We start from the raw sequence: 23,406 nt of genomic DNA on the forward strand, positions 1-23,406 counted from the left end.
AGGCAGCACTCTATACCACTGGAGCTGACCAATTAGTTTTAGTTTGATAGAAGATTCAGTTGTGGTGGACCTGTCGGAAGTGGATCATCATGGGCCTGAATAAGGAAGTGAGGCGATGGAAAGAAGATCTAATACTCAGAGTGGAATGAGAAAAAGGAAGGTGTTGCTTATTGGTGATTCTCTGCTAAGGTGTTGGAATTTTCCTCCATACCACTCCTTGACTCAGCAGCAGTATTGCTTGCCTAGGGTGAAAATCAGGGACATTACGGAAAGGATGGCAAAATTTATTAATCCTACTGATTATCACCCTCCTTGTTATGATTCATCTGGGAATGATTGATGTGACTGATAACCAGGGCTGGTATGCCCACTAGGTGACCATAGGCAGTAGCCTAGGGCTTTAAAGGTAATGACCAGCACCTTGTACCAGACTCGGTTTGTTATTGGGAGCCAGTGCAAAGCCCGAAGACCCGGCCGAATGTGCCCCCACCTTGGGAGGCCCAATAACAGCCGGGCCGTGGCATTCTGCACCAGCTGCAATTTCCGGGTCCGGCACAGGGGCAGCCCCATGTAGAGGGCATTACAGTAATCCAACCTCGAGGTGACCATAGCGTGGATCACTGTTGCTAGGACATCGCGGTCCAGGAAGGGGGCCAACTGCCTTGCCCGTCTAAGATGAAAAAACGCGGACTTGGCAGTGGTCGCTATCTGAGCCTAAATCTTGAATTTGAAATCTAGATGGAGGATATTATTAAATAGGCATTACAGAGACTAGATGATTGGAGTGTTGTTTTAAAAGAACCATGAGAGTTTGGAGGGGGGGGCAGGGAATCATGGCTTTGTACATTAGGAAAGGAATTATTGTCAGGAAATATTGGACAATGAATGTGATGGTCCACTACAAAGTGTTTGGGTGAGAATAAGGAATGGACAGACTAATGGCATTGTGGTTGCAGTTTGTTACAGACCATCCATTCAGGGAGAAGAGGAGGATGTTCTCCTGTTGGGACAACTGCACAGTGTGTCCAAACAATATGATCTTGTGGCTATGGGTGATATTAATTTTCTTGATATGTGCTTGGAGACTTTATTCTGTCAGGTTCCCAGCTGTCATGTTTCTTGATTTACCTTCTTTCAAAAGGTGAAAGAGTCAACTAGGGAGTTGGGTATTTTAGATTTGATTTTAACAAATAGGAAAAAGCTGGTAGATGAGGTGAGAGAGGTAGACACATCAGGGAAATAACGTATTGTTAGAATTCTTCCTTTTGTGGGATATGACAGAATGCCTTTTCCCTCCTCTTCTTTAAGTTTCAAAAGTGTTATTCTTTGTCTTTGCTCTCTGGAAGGTCAGGAAGCTAGTTCAGTTATCAGCCATAGTTATGAAATGACTTAGCTTGCAAAAGAACTGAGGGATTTGGTGTTAGCAATCTCCAATTGAGTCCTGGAGGTTTTCCCAGAATACCTTCCAGAAGGGCTCTCAGAATGCTCCTAGGTGATCCCAGGATGCACCTGGGAGGTAGACCAGGAAACAAGGGTGGAAACTGATGTAAAATGGGTGGAGTCAGAGGTTCCATAAAAGTGCTGCTCCCAGTGGGGTAGGGTTGACGAGTCCAATTCAAGAAAAATCTGGGGACTTTGGGGGAGGAGCTAGGAGACTTTGGGGGTGTGGCAGGAGACACTGTGGGTGGAGCCAGAAGCAAGGTTGTGACAAGCATAACTGAACTCCAAAGGGAGTTCTGGCAATGAAATTTAAGGGACTGCACATCTTTTAAATGCCTTCCCTCCACTGGAAATAATGAAAGATAGGGGCACCTTCTTTGGGGGCTCATAGAAATGGACTCCCTGGTCCAATCTTTTTGAAACTTGGGGGGTATTTTGAGGAGAGGCACTGGATGCTATGCTGAAAAATTAGTGTCTCTACTTCAAAACACAGCCCCCCCCCCAGAGCCCCAGATACCCACAGATCAATTCTCCATTATAACCTATGGAAATCAGTCTCCATAGCGAATAATGGAGTGCCCAGCAGACATTTTCCTCCCTGATGTGGATGAACAAAGAGCTCTATGGTGAGCAGAAGAAAAAAACAGGTTGTGATTTGGAAATGGAAGAAAGGGTGAATTACTGAGGAACAGTACCTATAAGTTCCTAAAAGCAGTAGGGTGGTTGTTTGTGAGAGTAAAGCACAAAATGATCTAAGACTGGCCAGGGAAGCTTATAATAATAACAAGTTTTTTAGTTATGTGAGGAGTAAACAGAAGGTGAAGGAGCTGATAGGTCTGCTATTGGGTGAAAATGGAGAAAACTTGACACAGGAGAAAGCAGAGGCAGAGAGGCGTGAAGTCTATTTTGCCTCAGTCTTCTTTCTGAAGGAGAACTGAGGCTCACTTGGGGGACAGGTGGATATAAATGCAGAGGTCATTCAGAAGTATTTGGATGCTTCAGATGAGTATCCTATGTCCACCCATGACTCCTTAAATAACTAGCCTGGGAGTTGGCAGAGCCATTATCCATTACCTTCAAGGGCTCTTGGAGGATGGATGATATACCACATGATTGGATAAAGGCAAATGTTGCCCTGGTTTTTAAAAAGGGGAGGAAGGATGATCCAGGGAACTATAAGCCAGTCAGTTTAACCTCTGTTCCAGGGGAAATCTTGGAGATGATTTTAAAAGGACTGATTTGAAAGAGACTGCATGCAGTTCAGTGATGGTTTGTACCTAAAGAACACAGGGAGATCCTGTGACTGAAAAGTGAAAGTGACAAATGGTCATGTTGGTGTTGAACAGGGAATGTAGTTTTAGTTTGTTACTAATTATTATGGCAGTACTGAAGTCTATTTTTTAAAAAATGTACATAATATTTAATAGTGCCATTCCATCACTGTAATTAGCATGCTTCTCTATGCACTTTCTTCAGAGACACATTTCTATTCAAGAAACTTCACAACTAAATCGAACCCATAGGTGTGATGACCAGATTTAATAAAAGCTGAAGTGCAGAGCTTAATGATCTCATTCATTAATGCATCAGCCGTTGCTTTGGATGATTAAATTTCTTTCATCTTTTTAACTGCAGGAACCTAAATGCAAAGCACAAATATTCCAATGGAAAAAAATGAAATTCTATATTCTGAGCCAATCACTTAGATTTAGTTTAATCCTTCCAGTGGCCCACTGGAGATGAGAATAAATATATAGGATTACTTTCTATCATAATGTACTCTTTTTTTTTTAGAATTATGCACATGGAATATGCAAGAAAGAATTAAGAATACTGATTCACTGATTTCTTAGGAGCACAATTGTTTCAATGTGCACAGAGTAGTTCTGCATGTTCTGGGAAATATCACCTAGTCAGTTTCTTAAACAGTTTCAGATAGTTAGATACAGATGTTTAAAATTAATATGATGTGCAATGAATTCATGCAGTCACTAAAGTCAGTTTGTTTAGAAGGCTGTATATGTTTAGGGTTAAATTGGAGCCTGTCTGTGCATTCTGAAACTTATCATGTCTGGTGAGGAGGCAATGACATCATCAGCTCCTGACTACATCAGAGGTCTCATGACAGTGCCCCACCAGTCAGAATAAAGAAACAGACACAGGAAGTTGGGTAAACTAAGGGCCACTTTGTTAAAATTCTGGCAGCAAAGGCAAGGCATAAATTGGCGGCACGGTCAAGGCCAGGAGCCCTTTGGACACCTCCCTTGCCACCGGTGGGCGAGCCACCCTGCCCCGGACCAAAACCAATTCCCCATGGGATGGCTCCCATCTGGCTGGCACATTGCTCAGGATATGCCCAAGAGATTCCCCCCCTCCAAACCGCACGGCTTAAGTGGAGATCAATCCCGGCCATCCCTTAGGCAGTCTGCATTCTCCTCCCACATGCTGCACAGCCCTGGGAGGGACCCTGCAAGACCCCCCCAGCCCAGATAGGACTGCTGCATGGTGCTCACCGAGCCACCAAATCCAATCCAACCTGCCAACGCAAGGTCCAAGCCTCTGCTTAGGACCCTGTACCCACTTAAACCTCTAAAATCTGCCAAAGCCATTGCTGAATGTCTGCCAGAAACAGATCATTTCCCTGATCAGATAAATGAATGCCATCACTCCTGTATAGGTCCGTACTGCTGGCCTGAATCACAGGATGAGGCAGATAGTGGCCCAACCCAGCTTCCAAAGCCTTCTGAAGCTTCCTATTCACCTTACGGTGAGCCCTCTCCATGCCTCTGGGGTCCAGAGCACCCTGCCATGACAAACATGGAATCATGGCTGACGACACAATCGTGGTGTTTGGCCACCAGACTCGTATGGCCCTCAAGTCATCCCTGGCGTGCAATACAAGGACCTTACTCTTCAGCAGGCCCAGGTCGTTGCCACCCAAATGAATCACAACTATATGTGGTGGGGGCTCTGCACTAGGGTTGCCAATCCCCAGGTAGGGGCAGGGGATCCCCCGGTTTGGAGACCCTCCCTCCGCTTCAGGGTCGTCAGAAAGCGGGGGGAGGGGAGGGAAATGTCTGCTGGGAACTCTATTATTCCATATGGAGATTCCCATAGAAAATCATGGAGAATTGATCTGTGGGTATCTGGGGCTCTGGGGGGCTGTTTTTTGGGGTAGAGGCACCAAATTTTCAGTATAGCATCTAGTGCCTCTCCCCAAAATACCCCCCAAGTTTCAAAAAGATTGGACCAGGGGGTCCAATTCTATGAGCCCCAAAAGAAGGTGCCCCTATCCTTCATTATTTCCTATGGAAGGAAGGCATTGAAAAGGTGTGCCGTCCCTTTAAATGTGATGACTAGAACTCCCTTTGGAGTTCAATGATGCATGTCACAGCCTTGATCTTGGCTCCACCCTCAAAGTCTCCTGGCTCCACCCCCAAAGTCCCCAGATATTTCTTGAATTGGACTTGGCAACCCTACTCTGCACCCTCTCCAAACAGCATGGGCAAGAGGCCTGACCAATGCAAACCTCATCTTCCCTGCCAATCAACTGTGACCCATTTACTGAGCCCCTACTGGGAGCCAGTAGCTGATCTCTTGGCATGATGAGCCGCCTGAAGGATATAACTGTGCCTGCAGATGAGGACCTTTCGTTTCCTGCCACACAACAAGGCACCTGAAAAGAAATAACCATGAAGCACCAACCTCACCACTTCAGCAGCTCACAGCAAAGTTAGGGGACGCACATACCTCTTGAAAGCTGCCGACCTCCACCTACCCAAGAGCTGAATCTCCATAGTGGCCTACCCTAAAGATGCTGCTGTTAAGGCAGCACCAATCCTAAAGGAGTGAGTACTGAACTTCACCCCAGCCTAGCTAAGGCCCTGCCAATGACAACCCAAAACTGATGCTTTGTCAGCAGATTCCCATCCACATGACAAAACAGCTGGCCGACCTCAGTACCGCTCAGTGCCAAATGAGATAGTGCTGTGACAGGGCAGAGTTCCCTGTCTAAAGATGGACCCAGCTTTACCAGGGCCCCCTTCCACTGCTGATCGGTTTTGGAACAGCTGACTGTAATGTGCTCTTCCCCATCAACCCACCTAAGATGCTGTGCCATCAGGGCCTGACTGGTCCGGTCTGTTTTTGACTGTGCTACCAACTCACTCTCAGAGCTCCAAAGAAAGCAACCAGGGAAGTGGCATGGAAAATGCAAGCCTCGTACTCCAAAGTGCATACACTCCCCCAGGCCTCCTGCAGCCCCTTAAGTATCACAAGTGAAATGGGCCTCCCTCTGCTTGCCTGCTTCCCTGGTCCAACCCTCCAGCATCTTCCTTAGATGGAAATTGCTGGTAGCTTTGCTGAAGCCCAAGACCTTGCTGGTGAAGGCAATAGCTGACAGCTGCCCCCATACTTTATGGACGGCCAAACCTTGTGTCTTAAGGAAAACACATAAATGGAGCAGATGCTCCACTGGTATCAGCCAGGCCTTACTATACCCCTCCTGCCTCCTAAATTGTTCAAATTGACGAACTGCCTAGTTGTACCCTTTCCTTGCACTAGGGGCAATGGCCAAACCTATTGCTCTGTAAGCCTCGACCCTCCAACTTGCCATAGCTCTGGGGCATCCTTGTCGGCTGAAGATTGGCATCTGGAGCAAGCTGATGAAACCTCTCCATCTGTTTGTGAGAGAGAGCATCAGCAATCCCATTATTCACCCCTGGCACGTGCCTGGCCCAAAACAAAATGTTAAGACGGAGGCAACGTAGCGTGAAGGCACAGACCAGCCCCATTACCCTTGGCGATCTTGATGTAAGGGAATTGATGACCTGCACCGCAGCCAAGTTATTGCACTAAAAGTGGAACAGGTGGTTTGCCAACTCATCCCCTCACAGCCAAATTGCCACTAGTTAGGGTTGCCAAGTCTGACTCAGGAAATACCTGGGGACTTTGGGGGTGGAGCCAGGAGACTTTGGGGGTGGAGCCAGGAGCAAGGAAGTGACATCACTTCCAAGTCAAAGCACTTCCTGAGCTTTACCCCTCTATATCACTTCCAGCACAATGCATCAAACCCCACCTCTAAACCCCTTCATGGGGGTTTAGGAATCCTAATCTCTACATCACTTAAATTGAATGTGTCCATCTAAAAAATTCAAACCCATGGGCAATGGCTGTCCTCCTACACTTCAAAATGAGGTCTCTTCTAATACTAAATGTATATATCCCTCCCCAGCAAAAATGATCAGATATAGCAAGGTGCTGTAATGAATCTGAATTTTTTATTGAAGACCTTTTATTAGATACTCCAGCACACCTGATTCTAAAGGAGGGGGGAGAGAGACTTTAGTGCTAGACTCAATTCAAATGATAAGATTCTAATTGACAAATTTGGATGAAAGCTTGCTAAATAATGTCACTTAATTCAAAACAGATATGGGCTTCCCCCTTAAACATTGGAAGCCATTCCCAACCTAATAAGACTTAGTTACTGCTGTCTTCTCAGGTCAAACACAATTACAAGCCTTAGTAGCTCTATCATACCTCTGGTAATTCTATGGTCAGGTATTTCTCAGTTGCATTCCCATCGCCACAAAAAAGAATTTGCAGCTCTTTATGCTTCAGGAACTTGGCAATTTGAAAGCTTAAGATAATTCACACCAGAGAAAATTCTTATATGCACGCTAGAGCATATTATGTCCTCCTCTATGTCTAGCAATTGGGAGTGGAGGTTTGCATATATCAGCCCTACCAAAAATCCTAATAAGCAGCTCTGGTTACCATCACATAATAGAATAGCTCTAGGGTTGCCAGGACCTGTCACTGACCAGAGGCAGGAGTAGATTTGCCAGCTCCAGGTTGGGGTATTCCTGGAGACTTGGAGGTGGAGCCTGGGGAGGACATGGAACTCAGTGGATTACAATGCTCCCAAAGTCCACCCTCCAAAGCATCCATTTTCTCCAGTAGAAATTGACTTTGTAATCTGGAGATATGCCGTAATTCCAGGAAATACTTTCAAGTATCAGTTATTCACCTTTCCATTTAGTGGGATTAGAAAAGAACACAATATCTGCAGTACTGCATTTAGAACACCTGAGAGAAGCAATGTTCCCTCTAAGCTGTGGGGTCATGTGAGCAAAAATTCTACTTTGTGAATGCTACTGGCATTGAAGTCATGAGCTCCTGCATAAATTAGTTTCATGTGGGGCCATTTTTCCTGAGCTAAGACAAAAATGTGTGAGCTGGAGATTAAAAACTGAACTAGCTCACCCTAACTCAGCTTAGAGGAAACATTGCTCAGAAATATATTTAAATGCCATCTAGAACCAACATATTCATAATGCAATATATTATATTGCTTCCTTTTCACAAAAAAAATACAATTCCTGTCAAACTATCTGATCTTTACCTGGAAAATCCCTTCCCCCAGTTGTTATGGGATTGGTTTGTTTGGTGTGTTTGTTGTGATAAAAAAAAACGGCTATATCTTAAGGGGGGGGGAAGGAGAGCAGGATAATTAACTCAGCTAAACAATGCTAGCAAATAAAACTAGGTTAGTTTTAACACCCATTTTCTCAAGTGAAAATGACTGCTGTAATCTGGAAATTAGTTGAAGAAGTATGCTTACACATGAAAAATATACCTTGAATTAAACTTTGTTGGTCTTAAAGGTGCCACTGGGTTCAAAGTTTTAGCAAGGTTTTAAAAATAAAGACAAATTTCTTCAGAATGTTCCAGACACCCAGGCCAGCATATACCAAAGTTAAGCTGAATATGGGGTAGTCAAAGGCAATAAAAGCAGAGGAGGCAATAAATCTGATAAGACTGAATGAAAAATTAAACAGTCTCCACAAGAACACAAGGCTGGGACTGCGATTAGCCCAGCCCGGCTGAGAAGCACATTAAATGAAAATTTAAGCACTCTAAACCGATACCTTAAATCATTTAAAATCAAGCACTGTAGAAAGCACCTTAGTCGCAAAGCAAAACAGCGTCAGGAGACTACTCCTTGCCTGCACACACGCCCACTGACACTTCCTCTTCTGGAAGAGAGGCTTTTCTGCTTAAAGGCAAAGCAACCCCAAAAGTTCTCAATAAGTATTCTACTGCAAAGTTCTGCAGAAGTTGCTGCTGACAGGTTGAGTGCAAGGCAGTTTATCAGTTCATGCATCATTCAAAATCTCATCAAGAACACCTCATGCCTTTGTGTTCTGCAGTGGAGGCACAGGGCAGGTTTGTGTGATGAGAAAATGTTTGCTAGATCTCCAGTATGATCTCCCCTCTCTGTGCCAGGAAGGAATGTTTATTTACACACCAACCACCGTTTGAGCAATGAGATCTACAAATCTCACAGGCTCTACAAATCTTCCTTACTAACAGGACAGGACACCCCCCTCCCTTCCCTTCTTTTTCGGCTCTTGCTTCCTCACACAGGCACTCACCAATTGAAAACCTAGGCTAACCACCATCACCCTGCTTCTTCCTAGCATGCCTGGGTGATGACTGGACTCCAGTGCCGGGCCTTTGGCGGGTGCAGGGGCTCAGGCAGGCTCTCTCTCTCATTCATACGGACATAAATGGAGGCACTTTCTCCCTCTATCTTTCATACAGACACGCATGTTCTTTTCTCTCACTGCCTGGCCCAGCAGGCTCTCTCTCTGTCACACGGCCACAAGCAGAGGCGCTCTCTCTCTCACAAACACACACACGTGCATGAATGTGCGCGGGCACACAAACTTTTCTCCCCCCTCCCCCTCAGGCAGGCTCTTTCTCTGCAGGCAAAGAGAAAATGAAAGGGGAAGACAGGCAGTACAGCAGCAGTCCTCCACACAGTGACGCTCTTGCCTCCACTCTACCATAGAGTACCATAGAGAAAAATTGCTAGAGCGTCAAATGACAGGCGCCGTTTTATCTCCCGCTGCTGATACTTTTAAAAGCGGGGGAGGAGTTGTCAAAGCGGAAGAACCCCCGCTCCCAGCGGGAGGTTGGCAAGCCTACCACTAGTATTGGAAAAAAATAAAGGAAGGTAAGGTCCCTGGTCCATCCCTCATTAATCCAAGCATCAGGCCATGTTTCTGTGCACCAGTTTCCGAAACCCTGTTCACCTGCGGGATCGGAGGTAACCTGAAGTTCGGCCTCAATCTTAAAGTCTTCCCTCCAAACAAAACCGCATTAAATGACTGCAGGAATTCCTGCCGGACCAGAAGGTCCAACTGCATGCAACTGGTGACATGCACCTGGTGATGTGGGAGGTGGAGCCCGCCCATCACTTCACAAAGCCTCCTCAACCTGGTGCGACCACTTTGCATGCAAAGTTGAGGTACCCCACCAACTCTCTCAAGGTGACCTTTCTTTTGCCTAAAAAGTGGCAATGCAGGCTTGCAGGTCCTGGACCTTGCCAGCAGGCAGTCGGGAGGCCTGGGCCACCGTATCCAACTCCACGCCTAAAAAGATCAACCTCTTCACAGGGTCCTCCATTTTTTCATGTGCTAGGGAAACACCAAGCTCCCCTGCCAATTCGATGAAACCCTCCAATAACTGAGCACACTGGCCAGTTCCCAGGGGACCTACCATCAGGAGGTCATCCAAATAATTCACCATCCTCTGAAGACCCATCTTTACCCGCACCGCCAACTCTAAGAATGAGCTAAAGAGCTCAAATGCAGTACAAGAAATGGAACACCCCATGGGTAGGGAAGGCCAGACTGCAAACAGAGGGGAAGTCAGATGACTAGGTCTGGGCCCTTCCCCCAAGACAGGAAACCAGCTGCTGTAGCAGCTGACTCCTCTGCTCTTTTCCTTCCATCTGAGGCAAAGGCAGCTCCCCCTGCTGCAGACTCCATCGGCTACAGGTAAGGAGCTGAATTTGATATGAGGACATGGTTTGCAATCTTGCCCTAGTAAGGAGGTGCTGTTCTAATAAGGTACATCCAGGGCTGGATTAACAATTAGGCCAAGTAGGCACTGGCCCATGGGCCTCCACACCTTTAGGCGCCCCAAGCTGGCTCCCCCGTTTCCCCCCCTGCTTGCAGCCCTTCGAGCCTGCACATATAGGCTTCCCAAATCCCCGCCTGGCAGGGGGACCCCTGATTTGGAGCCTCCTCCTCCCGCTCGTCAAAAATCCGGAAAGCAGGGGGGAATGGCAGCCCTTCCCACCCAGCCCTGATCCCAGCAGCTTCTCCTTGCCCTTCCCTTCCCACCCAGCCCCGATCACAGCAGCCTTTCTTCCGTTTTCCCAGGCTGCTTCCCACCCCCAGTCAGCTGGCTGGTGGGGGGGGGGGAGCCCCGCCTGCAAAGGACCATGTGCCTTTGCACTTCCAGAGGCTTGACTTAAAAGGCTTCAATTTGGGATGGTGTGTCTGTGTTGCTGTGAAGAAGCTGGCAGCAACTGGTGAGTAGAGAGGCCAATCCCCTGCTTCAGACTTGCCAGAAACGGGGAGGGGAGAGAGGGAAACGTCTTTGCTGGTATGTGTTGGTATGTTTGGTATGTGTTGGTATGTTTGTGGAAGAGCACCTCATTTCGTTGCTCTCATTTTCTTGAGAACGATGACAATAAATTTATCTATCTATCTATCTATCTATCTATCTATCTATCTATCTATCTATCTATCTATCATCTATCTATCTATCTATCTATCTATCTATCTATCTATCTATCTATCTATCCTAATCTAATCTAATCTAATCTAATCTTATCTATCTATCTATCTATCTATCTATCTATCTATCTATCTATCTATCTATCTATCTATCCTAATCTAATCTAATCTAATCTTATCTATCTATCTATCTATCTATCTATCTATCTATCTATCTATCTATCTATCTATCTATCTATCTATCTATCTATCTATCTATCTATCTATCTATCTATCTATCTATCTATCTATCTTGTTATTCCCTATCTGGAGATCGATTCTCATAGGGTATAATGGGGAATTGTTCTGGAGGTTTCAGGGGCTCTGGGGGTGCTGTTTTTTTGAGGTAGAGGCACCAAATTTTCAATATAGTATCTAGTGCTTCTCCCCAAAGTACCCCCAAGTTTCAAAACGATTGGACCAGGGGGTCCAATTCTATGAGCCCCAAAAGAAGATGCCCCTATCCTTCATTATTTCCTATGGAAGGAAGACATTTAAAAAGGTGTGCTGTCCCTTTAAATGTGATGGCCAGAACTTTCTTGGAGTTCAATTATGCTTGTCACACCCTTGTTTCTGGCTTCACCCCCAATGTCTTCTGGCTCCACCCCCAGAGTCCCCAGATATTTCTTGAATTGGACTTGGCAACCCTATGCACATACAGCTAGAAACTGAACCACCGTTTGCCCAACTTGCGTGGTGGTGCAGCTGCTGCTGGTCTTGTCACCAAGTTTGCCTCTTTCTGCCTCTCCCCCACAACTTTGTCAAAGGGGTTTTTGATAAGGTGCCTGCAGGGCAGGCTGCAGTGAGAGCCACAGGTAGGGTTGCCAATCTCCAGGTGGGGGCAGGGGATCCCCCGGTTTGGAGGCCCTCCCCCCGCTTCAGGGTTGTCAGAAAGTGGGGGGAGGGGAGGGAAATGTCTGCTGGGCACTCCATTATTCCCTATAGAGATTTATTCCCATAGAAAATCATGGAGAATTGATCTGTGGGTATCTGGGGCTCTGGAGGGGGGCTGTTTTTTGGGGTAGAGGCACCAAATTTTCAGCATAGCATCTAGTGCCTCTCCCCAAAATACCCACCAAGCTTCAAAAAGATTGGACCAGGGGGTCCAATTCTATGAGCCCCTAAAGAAGGTGCCCCTATCCTTCATGATTTCCTATGGAAGGAAGGCATTGAAAAGGTGTGCCGTTCCTTTAAATGTGATGGCCAGAACTCCCTTGGGAGTTCAATTATGCTTGTCACAGCCTTGATCTTGGCTCCACCCCTAATGTCTCCTGGCTCCACCCCCAAAGTCCCCAGATATTTCTTGAATTGGACTTGGCAACCCTAGCCACAGGTGGTGGGGTGGACAATCCAACGCTGAAATAATTTGCAAGGGGCCCCCAAGTTTTTGACTGCCTAGGGGCCTCCACAGGGTTTAATCCAGCACTGGGTACATCCTACCACATGTAGCTGTTCATAAGATCAAATTGATTTTATATAATAACTTTCATGATTTGTTTGTGGTTTCATTTACAAAGCAATGCTTTTAGTTTGTGGTGTCTGCAAATTGCTTCGTCCAAAGGTCTTAAGGAATCATAACAGTAAGATAATGATTATCAACAACTATATGGGAGGTCAAGCTGAACTCAGTTTACTCAGTGAGCTTCTTACCTGAGCAGTAATTTGAACTCAGGTCTCCTCAGTTCATCCAGCCTTGTACCATACTGCCTGTCCTTATCTGCAAATATTGTTCCCATCTGTGTTATTGAGGTTTCCTTTCGGGCAGTGTAAATCACTATGATTCTGCTTTCTTTTCTTTCTCCCCGTCAGTTCCACCCAGATTTGTGGTTCAGCCAAGTGATCAAGATGGGATTTATGGAAAAGCTGTCATTCTCAACTGCTCTGCAGAAGGCTATCCTGTCCCCACAATTGTCTGGAAGTATTCAAAAGGTATTTTTCACCCTCTAATGACAATTTAAGAAGTATTTGATATGACAACAGAAAAGCCCTTTAATGCACAGATTTCCATAATTATAGTCCTTTCTTCTCCTAAAGTCAAGGTTTTTTTAAAATTAACTTCAGTTTTCAAAGGGAAACAAGAGGCATCTTTGTGAAGACAGCAGGCAGGATCCAAAAGCTCATTTGCCTCCTATTTGCACTAGCCCACTGGAATTTTTAACTTTTTTACAATGAGATTTTACAGAAAGATGACTGAAGGAATTTAGGCGATGATGGTGTGAAAGTGAAGAATGTTACAAATCTGCTTACTCCATAGAGTTACTTTCATAGATTTCTCCAGAGTGTGTAGCTTTTGTCTTGCAGCCTCAATCTCCCTAGTGAAGCTATACATTGCAGATATTTTTAATCTTCTAGGATAATTTGTTACATAACAGGCCATGTTGGACAGATTATACAATGATTACCATTCCGTCTGTTTTACTCTGCTTTCATAATTAGTATTGTTCTTCCTAAATGAAAGTGTACAGTTTGGTTTTTGCAGGGGTAATTTTGTAGAAAAATTATGTGGTGGAGTTCATCCAGGGATTGTTATGCAGCTGCACCTATTATTCAATGGAGAAGGTAGATAGGTGGCGAGGAAGCGGGGAAACCCCTCAGAACGGTTCAGGAGCTGTGCTCCTGTGAGCTCCTGCTAGGGTTGCCAAGTCCAATTGAAGAAATAGCTGGGGACTTTGGGGGTGGAGCCATGAGACTTTGGGGGTGGAGCCAGGAGATGTTAGGGGTGGAGCCAATATCAAGGCTGTGACAAGCGCCGCAGCCGCAGGTTCCCACGCTGCAGCCGCACTAGCAGCTGTCCCTCCCTCCTCCTCCCGCTCGTCCTCCCCGTCCCTCGGCAGCCGCCTGAGGCTGGAGGCCTGGGTGAAGCAGGGCAGTGGCGCGGGCATGGAGAGCGGGGCCGGGGGCTCGGGGCCTCCTCCTCGGCCTCTGGCGCTGCCGCGCTGGTGCTGGCGGGGTTGTGCTGCACCCCTTCAAGAGGTCCCTCACCGCCCTGGGCTGCGCCTGGCTCCGCCGCCTCTGCTGCTCCGGCGCGCCCGATGTCCTTGCCGCGCTCCTGCTGCCCCTCTGCTGTGCCAACGCTGACAGCGAGGCCCTCAGCCGACAGCACCTCCGCCGCCGCCACCTGCTGCTGTGCGCCGGTGGGCCCGCCGCCTACGGCTTCACGGGGCGGGGAGGGGGCGGCAGCGGCTCACCATTTCCCCCCCCCCGCTTCCATTTTTTGGGGGAGCGGCGGAAGAGGGTGGAAATCCTGGGGTCCCCCGCCAGGGCGGGAGGGTTGGGACCCCTAGCTCCTGATGAATTCAAGGCCTGGGTTTTTGTTTCATAGTTTTATATTCTTGCCTTATTACATTCTATATAACTCACACTGTGAAAATTACCAGCCTGAAAGTTTTTACAGTGTATCTAGGGTTCACCTTTTGGCTTCTTCAACCTATTTATGTAGATGACTAAAGTTTGGAAGTTTCTATATGAATTTTCTGTATGCATATCCTGGCTTTACTGCTCATGTGTTTATTTATTAAACTTGTTTCTACATTTACAATGAAAGACAATACTGGAAAATTATATTATTATTACTATTATAGTGTTAGATTATTTCAACCTATATATTACAGTTTAATGTAAATGCACTCTGGCTTAAATTAAGTGGAATGAGTTCCAGGAAAAATGAGAAGATGTGAGTGTATACTCACTAGGATCTAGTGGGACGGAGTAGTGTGAGAATAATTTTGATAACAGCCTCGATAGCGGTCAACATAGCAGCTGCTGCCAACGAGAAATGGCCAGCTCAGGGATTCCAGTGCTCCTGGGGAGGGGGAGGTATGGCGGTGGGAGCAGATGTTTCAAGGGAGGAGGACAGAAACATGACAGTGCTCGGCCCCCCTCCAATCTGCGTCCCATCCCAAGGGTGACAGGTAGTAGGGCCAGGCTGAACAACCCGCCTCCGCCATTGGTGTTATGCAACGCCAGGTCCATTAATAATAAGACCTCAATCCTTCGAGAGTTTATGCTCGAACAAAACATGGACCTGGCTTGCGTGACTGAGACCTGGATCCGGGAGGGTGATACAGTAGCCCTCTCGCAAACAGCTCCCCCGGGTTACTCAGTCTTTCACCAATCGCGGACTAGCGGGTGGGGGGGAGGAGTGGCATTATTTGTGCGGGAGGCTTACTCCTTCAGGGCGCTCCCGGCCCCAAAGATTGAGGGTATTGAATGTGCCGGTCTGGCGTGGCAGGCTGGAGAGGGGTTGGCGATTTGGCTGGTGTACCGTACGCCTAATGCACCAGCCAACGCCTTACCGTCCCTGCTCAAGGCGGCGACGGGCTGGGCGCTGGAGCACCCAAGGTTGATAATCCTGGGTGACTTCAACGTCCATGCTGATGACCCGTCCTCCAGTCAGGCGACGGACCTAGTGTCTTCCATGGCGACACTGGGACTCTCTCAATTTGTTGTAACTCCCACTCACCAGGCCGGACACATGTTAGACCTGATCTTTGCGGCCGGGGTTGTAGTGAGCGATATAACCACAGAGGCGGTGCCATGGTCGGATCACTTCGCCCTCAAGGCCCGTGTAGATATGCCCCCCCCCAATCTGTTTAGGCGAGGAGCCTATTATGGCTCGCCCGCGGAGCCAAATGGACCCGGAACGGTTCCAGATGGCCCTGCGGGACCCCTGGCCCTCTGGTGATTTTCTCGATGGCCTGATTGAGACCTGGAATAGCCGGCTCTCTAGGGCCATCGAAGAGATCGCACCTCGACGCCCTCTGCGACCTCGGACTAGGCTGGCCCCGTGGTATACCCCGGAATTACGCCAGCTGAAACAAGGTCTTAGATGGCTAGAGAGGCAATGGCAGCGTACCCGTGACGAAGCGACTAGAACATCTTATAGGAAGTTTATGAAGTCCTATGAGATGGCAATCAAGACCGCAAAGAAAACATACTTTGAGGCTAAGATTGCATCTGCAAATTCGCGCCCGGCCCAATTATTTAGAATAATTCGGAATCTTACCACATTGCCACAGGGCAATTCAAAGGCTAAGGAATTGGAGATTGGCTGTGAGGCTTTTGTGAAATTTTTTGCTGATAAGGTCCAGTCGCTCCGCCACGACTGCCCTGCCAATTTAGATGCAGTAAATGAACTCGAGACCCAATGCGTGTCTTCTGATTTAACCCTGGATTGCTTCGACCTGCTCAGCTTGGAGGAAGCCGACAGAATTCTTGGCACTGTACGATCCACAACTTGCGATCTGGACCCATGCCCCTCCTGGCTAATTAAGGCTTGCCAGGAGGAATTAAGATGTCCTATACGGGACATCATAAATCGATCCCTTTCAGAGGGTGCTTTTCCAACACCCCTGAAAGAGGCAGTGGTCTGCCCTCTCCTGAAAAAAACTACATCAGACCCGGCCGAATTGGCACACTACCAACCGGTCTCAAACTTGCCCTTTTTGGGCAAAATTATTGAGAGGGCTGTGGCGTTGCAGTTACAGGATTTTTTGGAGGACGCTTCCACCTTGGACCCATGCCAGTCCGGCTTTCGCCCGGGCCATGGGACGGAAACAGTCTTGGTCGCCCTCATGGATGACCTCTGACGACAACTGGATCGGGGCGGCTCGGCAGTATTGCTGCTGCTAGACCTATCGGCTGCATTCGATATGGTCGACCATCGGCTGCTGACCCACCGCCTCGCCGCCGCAGGAATTCGGGGGCTAGCCTTACAGTGGCTCTCCTCCTTTCTTGAAGGTCGGGGACAAAGGGTGGCAATTTGGGGGGAACTGTCTCAGAGGCACCCACTTCATTGTGGGGTGCCTCAGGGGGCAGTTCTCTCCCCGATGTTGTTTAACATCTACATGCGCCCCCTTGCCCAGATTGCATGGAGGTATGGGCTGGGTTGTCATCAGTATGCGGATGATACCCAGCTCTATCTACTGATGGACGGCCGGGCTGGCGATGTCCCTATAAATTTGGACCGGGCGTTACAAGCCGTGGCTGACTGGCTCAGGCTGAGCGGGCTGAAGTTGAATCCAGCGAAGACTGAGGTCCTTTGCGTGGGCCGCGGCGGACCAGGAGGGGACATTACCCTACTGGCTTTTGACGGTGCGCCACTGATACCAATGCGCAGGGTCAAGAGCCTGGGAGTGGTACTGGAATCCTCTTTATCAATGGAGGCCCAGATAGCTGCCACTGCTAGATCCGCCTTCTTTCACCTCAAGAGGGCGAGGCAGTTGGCTCCCTTCTTGGAACGCAGCGACTTAGCAACTGTGATCCACGCAACGGTCACCTCAAGACTAGACTACTGCAATGCCCTCTACATGGGGCTGCCCTTATACTGAACACGGAAACTTCAGATAGTGCAGAACGCGGCGGCCAGGCTGCTAGTGGGACTACCTCGGTGGGAACACGTGCGGCCTGGGCTGCGGGATCTGCACTGGCTACCGGTTGTGTACTGTGTTTGCTATAAGGTGCTGGTTATCACCTTTAAAGCCCTATATGGCCAAGGACCTGCCTACCTTAGGGACCGCCTCTCCCCATATGTTCCCCAGAGAGCACTGAGATCTAGCTCTCAAAATCTTTTAATAATCCCTGGGCCAAGAGAGGCTAGATTAAAGACAACCAGGGAGCAAGCCTTTTCAGCAATGGCCCCTCGATGGTGGAATCAACTTCCAGAGATGGTGCGAGCCCTGCGGGACCTGAACCAATTCCGCAGGGCTTGCAAAACATTTCTTTTTCAGCTTGCTTTTAAGACAGAACCTGGCTAAACTGACCTGTAGCCATCTAGCCATCTTATGTATGATTGTGACTTATAGCATCTTATAGCACCTGCTTTATCTATTTTATCTATTTAATTAATTTATGTAACTGAATTGTATTTAAAATTGTTGTTTACATTGTTTTATTCAAATCATGGTATTCCATGTCTGTGAGCCGCCCTGAGCGCGCCTTTGGCGGGGGAGGGCGGAATACAAAAATAATTTATTATTATTATTATTATTATTATTATTATTATTATTATTATTATTATTATTATTATTATTATTATTATACAAATTTAATTCCAGTGGGATTTATTTATGCTATAATTCCTCTGGATTGCATACCTAATGACGTTGCCGTTATTGTAGTATATATTTCTTTCTTCCTGATGGCGGGGCAACCATAAATTTATATTGTACAAATAAAAGTAACCATGAGATGTTGTTAATTTGCTGGCAATATAAACATCAAATGTATAGGAAAACCTTACCTTAAAGATTGAGTATTGGTGAGTAAGCCAGCAAAAGTCGCTAAAGCCCTTCCTTTTTCCTTAGCTCTCTTTATCCCACCTTCCTCTCTAGCCAATGCCATTTCCTTGGTCTCCTAGCTTCTGCCTGCTCTCTCTGTTGCGTCTTCAATGGCTATATGGGCTGCAGCTCCCTCCATTTTCAGCCTCCTGACTTAGCTTCCCTTTCCTTAGCTCAAGATACTGCACTGCTGTGTATTTGCTGATGTTTTTAGAACATTTATTAATGTGAAATAGGAAATGTTAATTTTGTGGGAGATTCTGCTATGTACATATGATGAATATGACTTCCAAACCTGTGTCCATCTTAATGCACTCAGTAGATTCTGGTGAGATTGATTTACAAAGGTTCAAGCTATCAGTTGTCATGAACACCATTTGTCATTGTCCCTAAATTTAGTGAATAGCTGAACACCTGTTCTTAGATGTACTGAGATATCCATAGCTGTTTCAGTAGGTATTCTCCATGTTCATTTATTTATTCGTATGCATGGCATACATTTCTAAACGTTTAATTGTGAATGATTTAGCAGCTCCATGCAACAAATGTGGATTTTAATCTAAGCTGCCTTCAAAGCTGTCTCTCCCTTCTGGATATGTATGGTGATGATTATATTTGCTATAAGAAGTCCCTTTACTACTTCCTCATATTATTTATAATTTGGCGTAAAGCATTTTTTCTTTTGCTTAAATGATTGAAAAGCCTGAAAGCTCTAGATCACTCTGTCCATATTAACATGTGATTAATGTGTGGTGCTGTCATAATTTTTTTCCTCTTTTCAGCCTTCTTCCTTCCTCCTTTTATTCCCACTATAGGTGCTGGAGTCCCCCAGTTCCAGCCAATTGCCTTGAATGGGCGGATCCAGCTTCTCACAAATGGTTCCTTGTTGATCAAGCATGTACTGGAGGAAGATAGTGGATACTACCTCTGCAAGGTCAGCAATGATGTGGGGGCTGACGTCAGCAAGTCCATGTACCTCACTGTTAAAAGTAAGAATTTCTTTCTGATCCAAGTAATAGCTATAAGTCACAAAGGTGTATCTGTCATCTGCTGTATCAAAACAATATTTTGTTTGCAAACTGAGACACAGTTACACATTCTTGTTGCCCCAACACAGTCAGTTGGGTACAATTTATTGGAGAAGATCAAAAGATCAATTTATTGGAGAAGAAGAGGTGATACATTGGCACTATATAGGAAACATTTCCATAATGCCAATGAAGTTCTTGGACCATATTGTCATTTGGAAACCCCCAAGCCAAACTTGCTTATCCTAAGAGCCACATAGAATAAATGTCAGATGTTTGAGAGCCACAAAGCATGAACATCAGATGTCTGAGAGCCGCAAGACAGGAAGGAAGGAAGGAAGGAAGGAAGGAAGGAAGGAAGGAAGGAAGGAAGGAAGGAAGGAAGGAAGGAAGGAAGGAAGATAGATGGGGGAGGGAAGAAGAATAAGAAGAATTGCAGATTTATACCCCACCCTTCTCTCTGAATCAGAGACTCAGAATGGCTTACAGTCTCCTATATCTTCTCCCCCCACAACAGACACCCTGTGAGGTGGGTAGGGCTGAGAGGGCTCTCACAGCAGCTGTCCTTTCAAGAACAACCTCTGTGATAGCTATGGCTAACCAAGGCCATTCCAGCAGGTGCAAGTGGAGGAGTGGGGAATCAAACCTGGTTCTCCCAGATAAGAGTCCACCACTTAACCACTACACCAAACTGGCTCTCTAAAGACTAAATATGGAGGGAGATATGGAAAGAAAGTAACTTTAACTCTAAATACATTCTCCAAGCTGCCGGCTGGCTTGGCTTGGGAAGTGATTTAAAGAGACAAATGCCTTCTCCAAGCCAGCCAACAGAATGGTGGTGGCTTCAAGAGCCACACAATGTGCGTGAAAGAGCCACATGTGGCTCCCAAGCCGCAGTTTCGCCACCCCTGTCCTAGACTATAGCGGACATCTCTGTATTTCAAAGAAGGATGCATTTAACTCAAACTAAGCTAAGATTGCATAACAAAAGGCTTTCTGCACCAGAATGATACTTCTTTAGGTTTACCATATTTTGGAAAGCAAAAAGGAGGACATATTAATTGACGGGCTACTTCAAATAAGTTATCACAACGACAAATCTTATTTTAAATACCCCTACTGTTTAAGCTGTGATAATTGCTACTAACAAGGAATATTCTTAACCCAACCCCAAACGGGGATATTTTCATCAGTTTGTAAAAAGAGCCAAAAGAGGAGGGGCACCAAAAAAAGAGGACATATGTTCTAAAAACATGTTTGGTTGAGTGGGCTAAAGGTGAAAGAGATTGAGAGTAATTGCTGCTGATTGCTTAGGAGTGCCTCTGCTCCACCCTCTTTGCATTTTAAGCTGCGCCTTGCCAAAGGCTGAGCACATCTCACAGAGGTCTGAGAGGAGCAGAACAGAGCAGAGCAGCTCTCATAGCTGAGACTGCTGGAGAAGTTGCTGAGAATTTGAGTTTTGAAAGACTTTATTCTGAGGTTTGTGGGACTGCCTAAAATTCTGAGTTGTGATAGCTGGGGAACTGCTCTTTGTTTGGTTGAGTGGGCTAAAGGTGAAAGAGATTGAGAGTGATTACTGCTGATTGCTTAGGAGTGCCTCTGCTCCACCCTCTTTGCATTTTAAGCTGTGCCTTGCTCTTGGCCTGTGGCTCTTTGCCTAGGGGCTCTCTAAGGACCAGGAACCCAGATCCCTGATTTCCTTGTTCTCCCAATAAGGTAAGTTTGAAGATAGAATGCCAGCAGGGGGGTGGGGGCTTTCCAGTGTTTTGCACTGAGTGTCACATGTACGACTATCTGCCCAAAGGACAGAAGTCTTGGATGTGTGCTCGATGCAAGGAGCTCCTGGTCCTCAGGGAATGAGTTCATACCCTTGAGGCCAAGGTGACTGCCCTGGGGAAGCAGAGACGGTCAGTTAAGCACTTGGGGAAGACTCTTGGGGGCATATTAGATGAGCCCCGTTCTGAACGTAGCAGCCCCGTTGCTGCCAGAGAGCGTGAGGGTCGAGAGGAAACAGGGCACCGTGCTGAAGGTAAGGGGAATGTGCCCTCAGAAGGGACCTCTTCTTCGGTTGGTCAGCGGGAATCCTTTCATGCCAAGGAACCATCCCTGGGCAGGGGGAGAGGGGTGGGGGTTGGTAGTTGGTTAGGCAAGTAGACAGCTGGGTGGTGAAACCGTGTACTGACTGTATGGTGACTTGCCTGCCTGGTGCGAAGGTAGCAGACATTACGTGTGTAGTAGATAGGCTGATAGACAGTGCTGGGGAGGAGCATGTGGTCGTGGTGCATGTTGGCACCAACGATGTGGGGAAATGCAGTCGTGAGATCCTGGAGGAAAAATTTAGGCTGCTAGGCGGGAGTCTTAAGGCCAGGACCTCCAAGGTAGCCTTCTCGGAAGTCCTACCTGTTCCACGAGCAGGGCAGGAGAGACAGGCACAAATTAGAAGTCTCAATGTGTGGATGAGACGATGGTGTTAGGAGGAAGGGTTTAAGTTTGTTAGGCACTGGGATGCTTTCTGGAACAAAAGGGAGCTGTACAAAAGAGACGGTCTCCACTTGTCCCCGGATGGAACCAGGCTGCTGGTGCTTAAAATCAAAAAGGTGGCAGAGCAGTTTTTAAACTAAATCTTGGGAGAAAGCCGACAGGAGATGAAATGTCTCTGGTTCGGGAGGACTCGTCTCAAAGAGATGAGTCAGATTGAGGTGACAAAAGAGGAGGTCCTACAACTGATAGACAAATTAAAAACTAATAAGTCACCGGGTCCGGATGGCATACATCCGATAGTTCTGAAAGAACTCAAAGTTGAACTTGTGGATCTTCTAACATAAATCTGTAATCTTTCATTGAAATCTGCCTCCGTTCCTGAGGACTGGAAGGTAGCAAATGTCACCCCCATCTTTAAAATGGTTCCAGAGGAGACCCGGGAAATTACAGGCCAGTCAGTCTGACTTCAATACCGGGAAAGTTGGTAGAAACCATTATCAAGGACAGAATGAGCAGGCACATTGATGAACACGGGTTATTGAGGAAGACTCAGCATGGGTTCTGCAAGGGAAGATCTTGCCTCACTAACCTGTTACATTTCTTTGAGGGGGTGAACAAACATGTGGACAAAGGAGACCCGATAGATGTTGTTTACCTTGACTTCCAGAAAGCTTTTGATAAAGTTCCTCATCAAAGGCTCCTTAGAAAGCTTGAGAGTCATGGAGTAAAAGGACAGGTCCTCTTGTGGATCAAAAACTGGCTGAGTAATAGGAAGCAGAGAGTGAGTATAAATGGGCAGTCTTCGCAGTGGAGGACGGTAAGCAGTGGGGTGCCGCAGGGCTCGGTACTGGGTCCCATGCTCTTTAACTTGTTCATAAATGATTTAGAGTTGTGAGTGAGCAGTGAAGTGGCCAAGTTTGCGGATGACACTAAATTGTTCAGGGTGGTGAGAACCAGAGAGGATTGTGAGGAACTCCAAAGGGATCTGTTGAGGCTGGGTGAGTGGGCGTCAACGTGGCAGATGCGGTTCAGTGTGGCCAAGTGCAAAGTAATGCACATTGGGGCCAAGAATCCCAGCTACAAATACAAGTTGATGGGGTGTGAACTGGCAGAGACTGACCAAGAGAAAGATCTTGGGGTCGTGGTAGATAACTCACTGAAAATGTCAAGACAGTGTGCGTTTGCAATAAAAAAGGCCAACGCCATGCTGGGAATTATTAGGAAGGGAATTGAAAACAAATCAGCCAGTATCATAATGCCCCTGTATAAATCGATGGTGCGGTCTCATTTGGAGTACTGTGTGCAGTTCTGTTCGCCGCACCTCAAAAAGGATATTATAACATTGGAGAAAGTCCAGAGAAGGGCAACTAGAATGATTAAAGGGCTGGAGCACTTTCCCTATGAAGAAAGGTTGAAACGCTTGGGACTCTTTAGCTTGGAGAAAGGTCGACTGTGGAGTGACATGATAGAGGTTTACAAGATAATGCATGGGATGGAGAAAGTAGAGAAAGAAGTACTTTTCTCCCTTTCTCACAATACAAGAAC

General features: G+C 46.8%; 1 protein-coding gene across 5 annotated transcripts in view; it reads left to right on the forward strand.

The window, feature by feature from the left end:
• The window catches only part of DSCAM (DS cell adhesion molecule), an 805,927-nt gene that overhangs the window by 457,699 nt on the left and 324,822 nt on the right, over nucleotides 1-23,406 (forward strand). For all 5 annotated transcript variants that reach the window (XM_060234239.1, XM_060234240.1, XM_060234242.1 and 2 more), the window contains exons 10-11: nucleotides 12,885-13,004; nucleotides 19,168-19,341. In XM_060234239.1, the coding sequence (XP_060090222.1) occupies nucleotides 12,885-13,004; nucleotides 19,168-19,341 (294 nt within the window). The remainder of the gene's footprint in view (nucleotides 1-12,884; nucleotides 13,005-19,167; nucleotides 19,342-23,406) is intronic.

This window comes from Heteronotia binoei, chromosome 3 (assembly GCF_032191835.1).
Source record: "Heteronotia binoei isolate CCM8104 ecotype False Entrance Well chromosome 3, APGP_CSIRO_Hbin_v1, whole genome shotgun sequence".
NCBI lineage: Eukaryota > Metazoa > Chordata > Lepidosauria > Squamata > Gekkonidae > Heteronotia > Heteronotia binoei.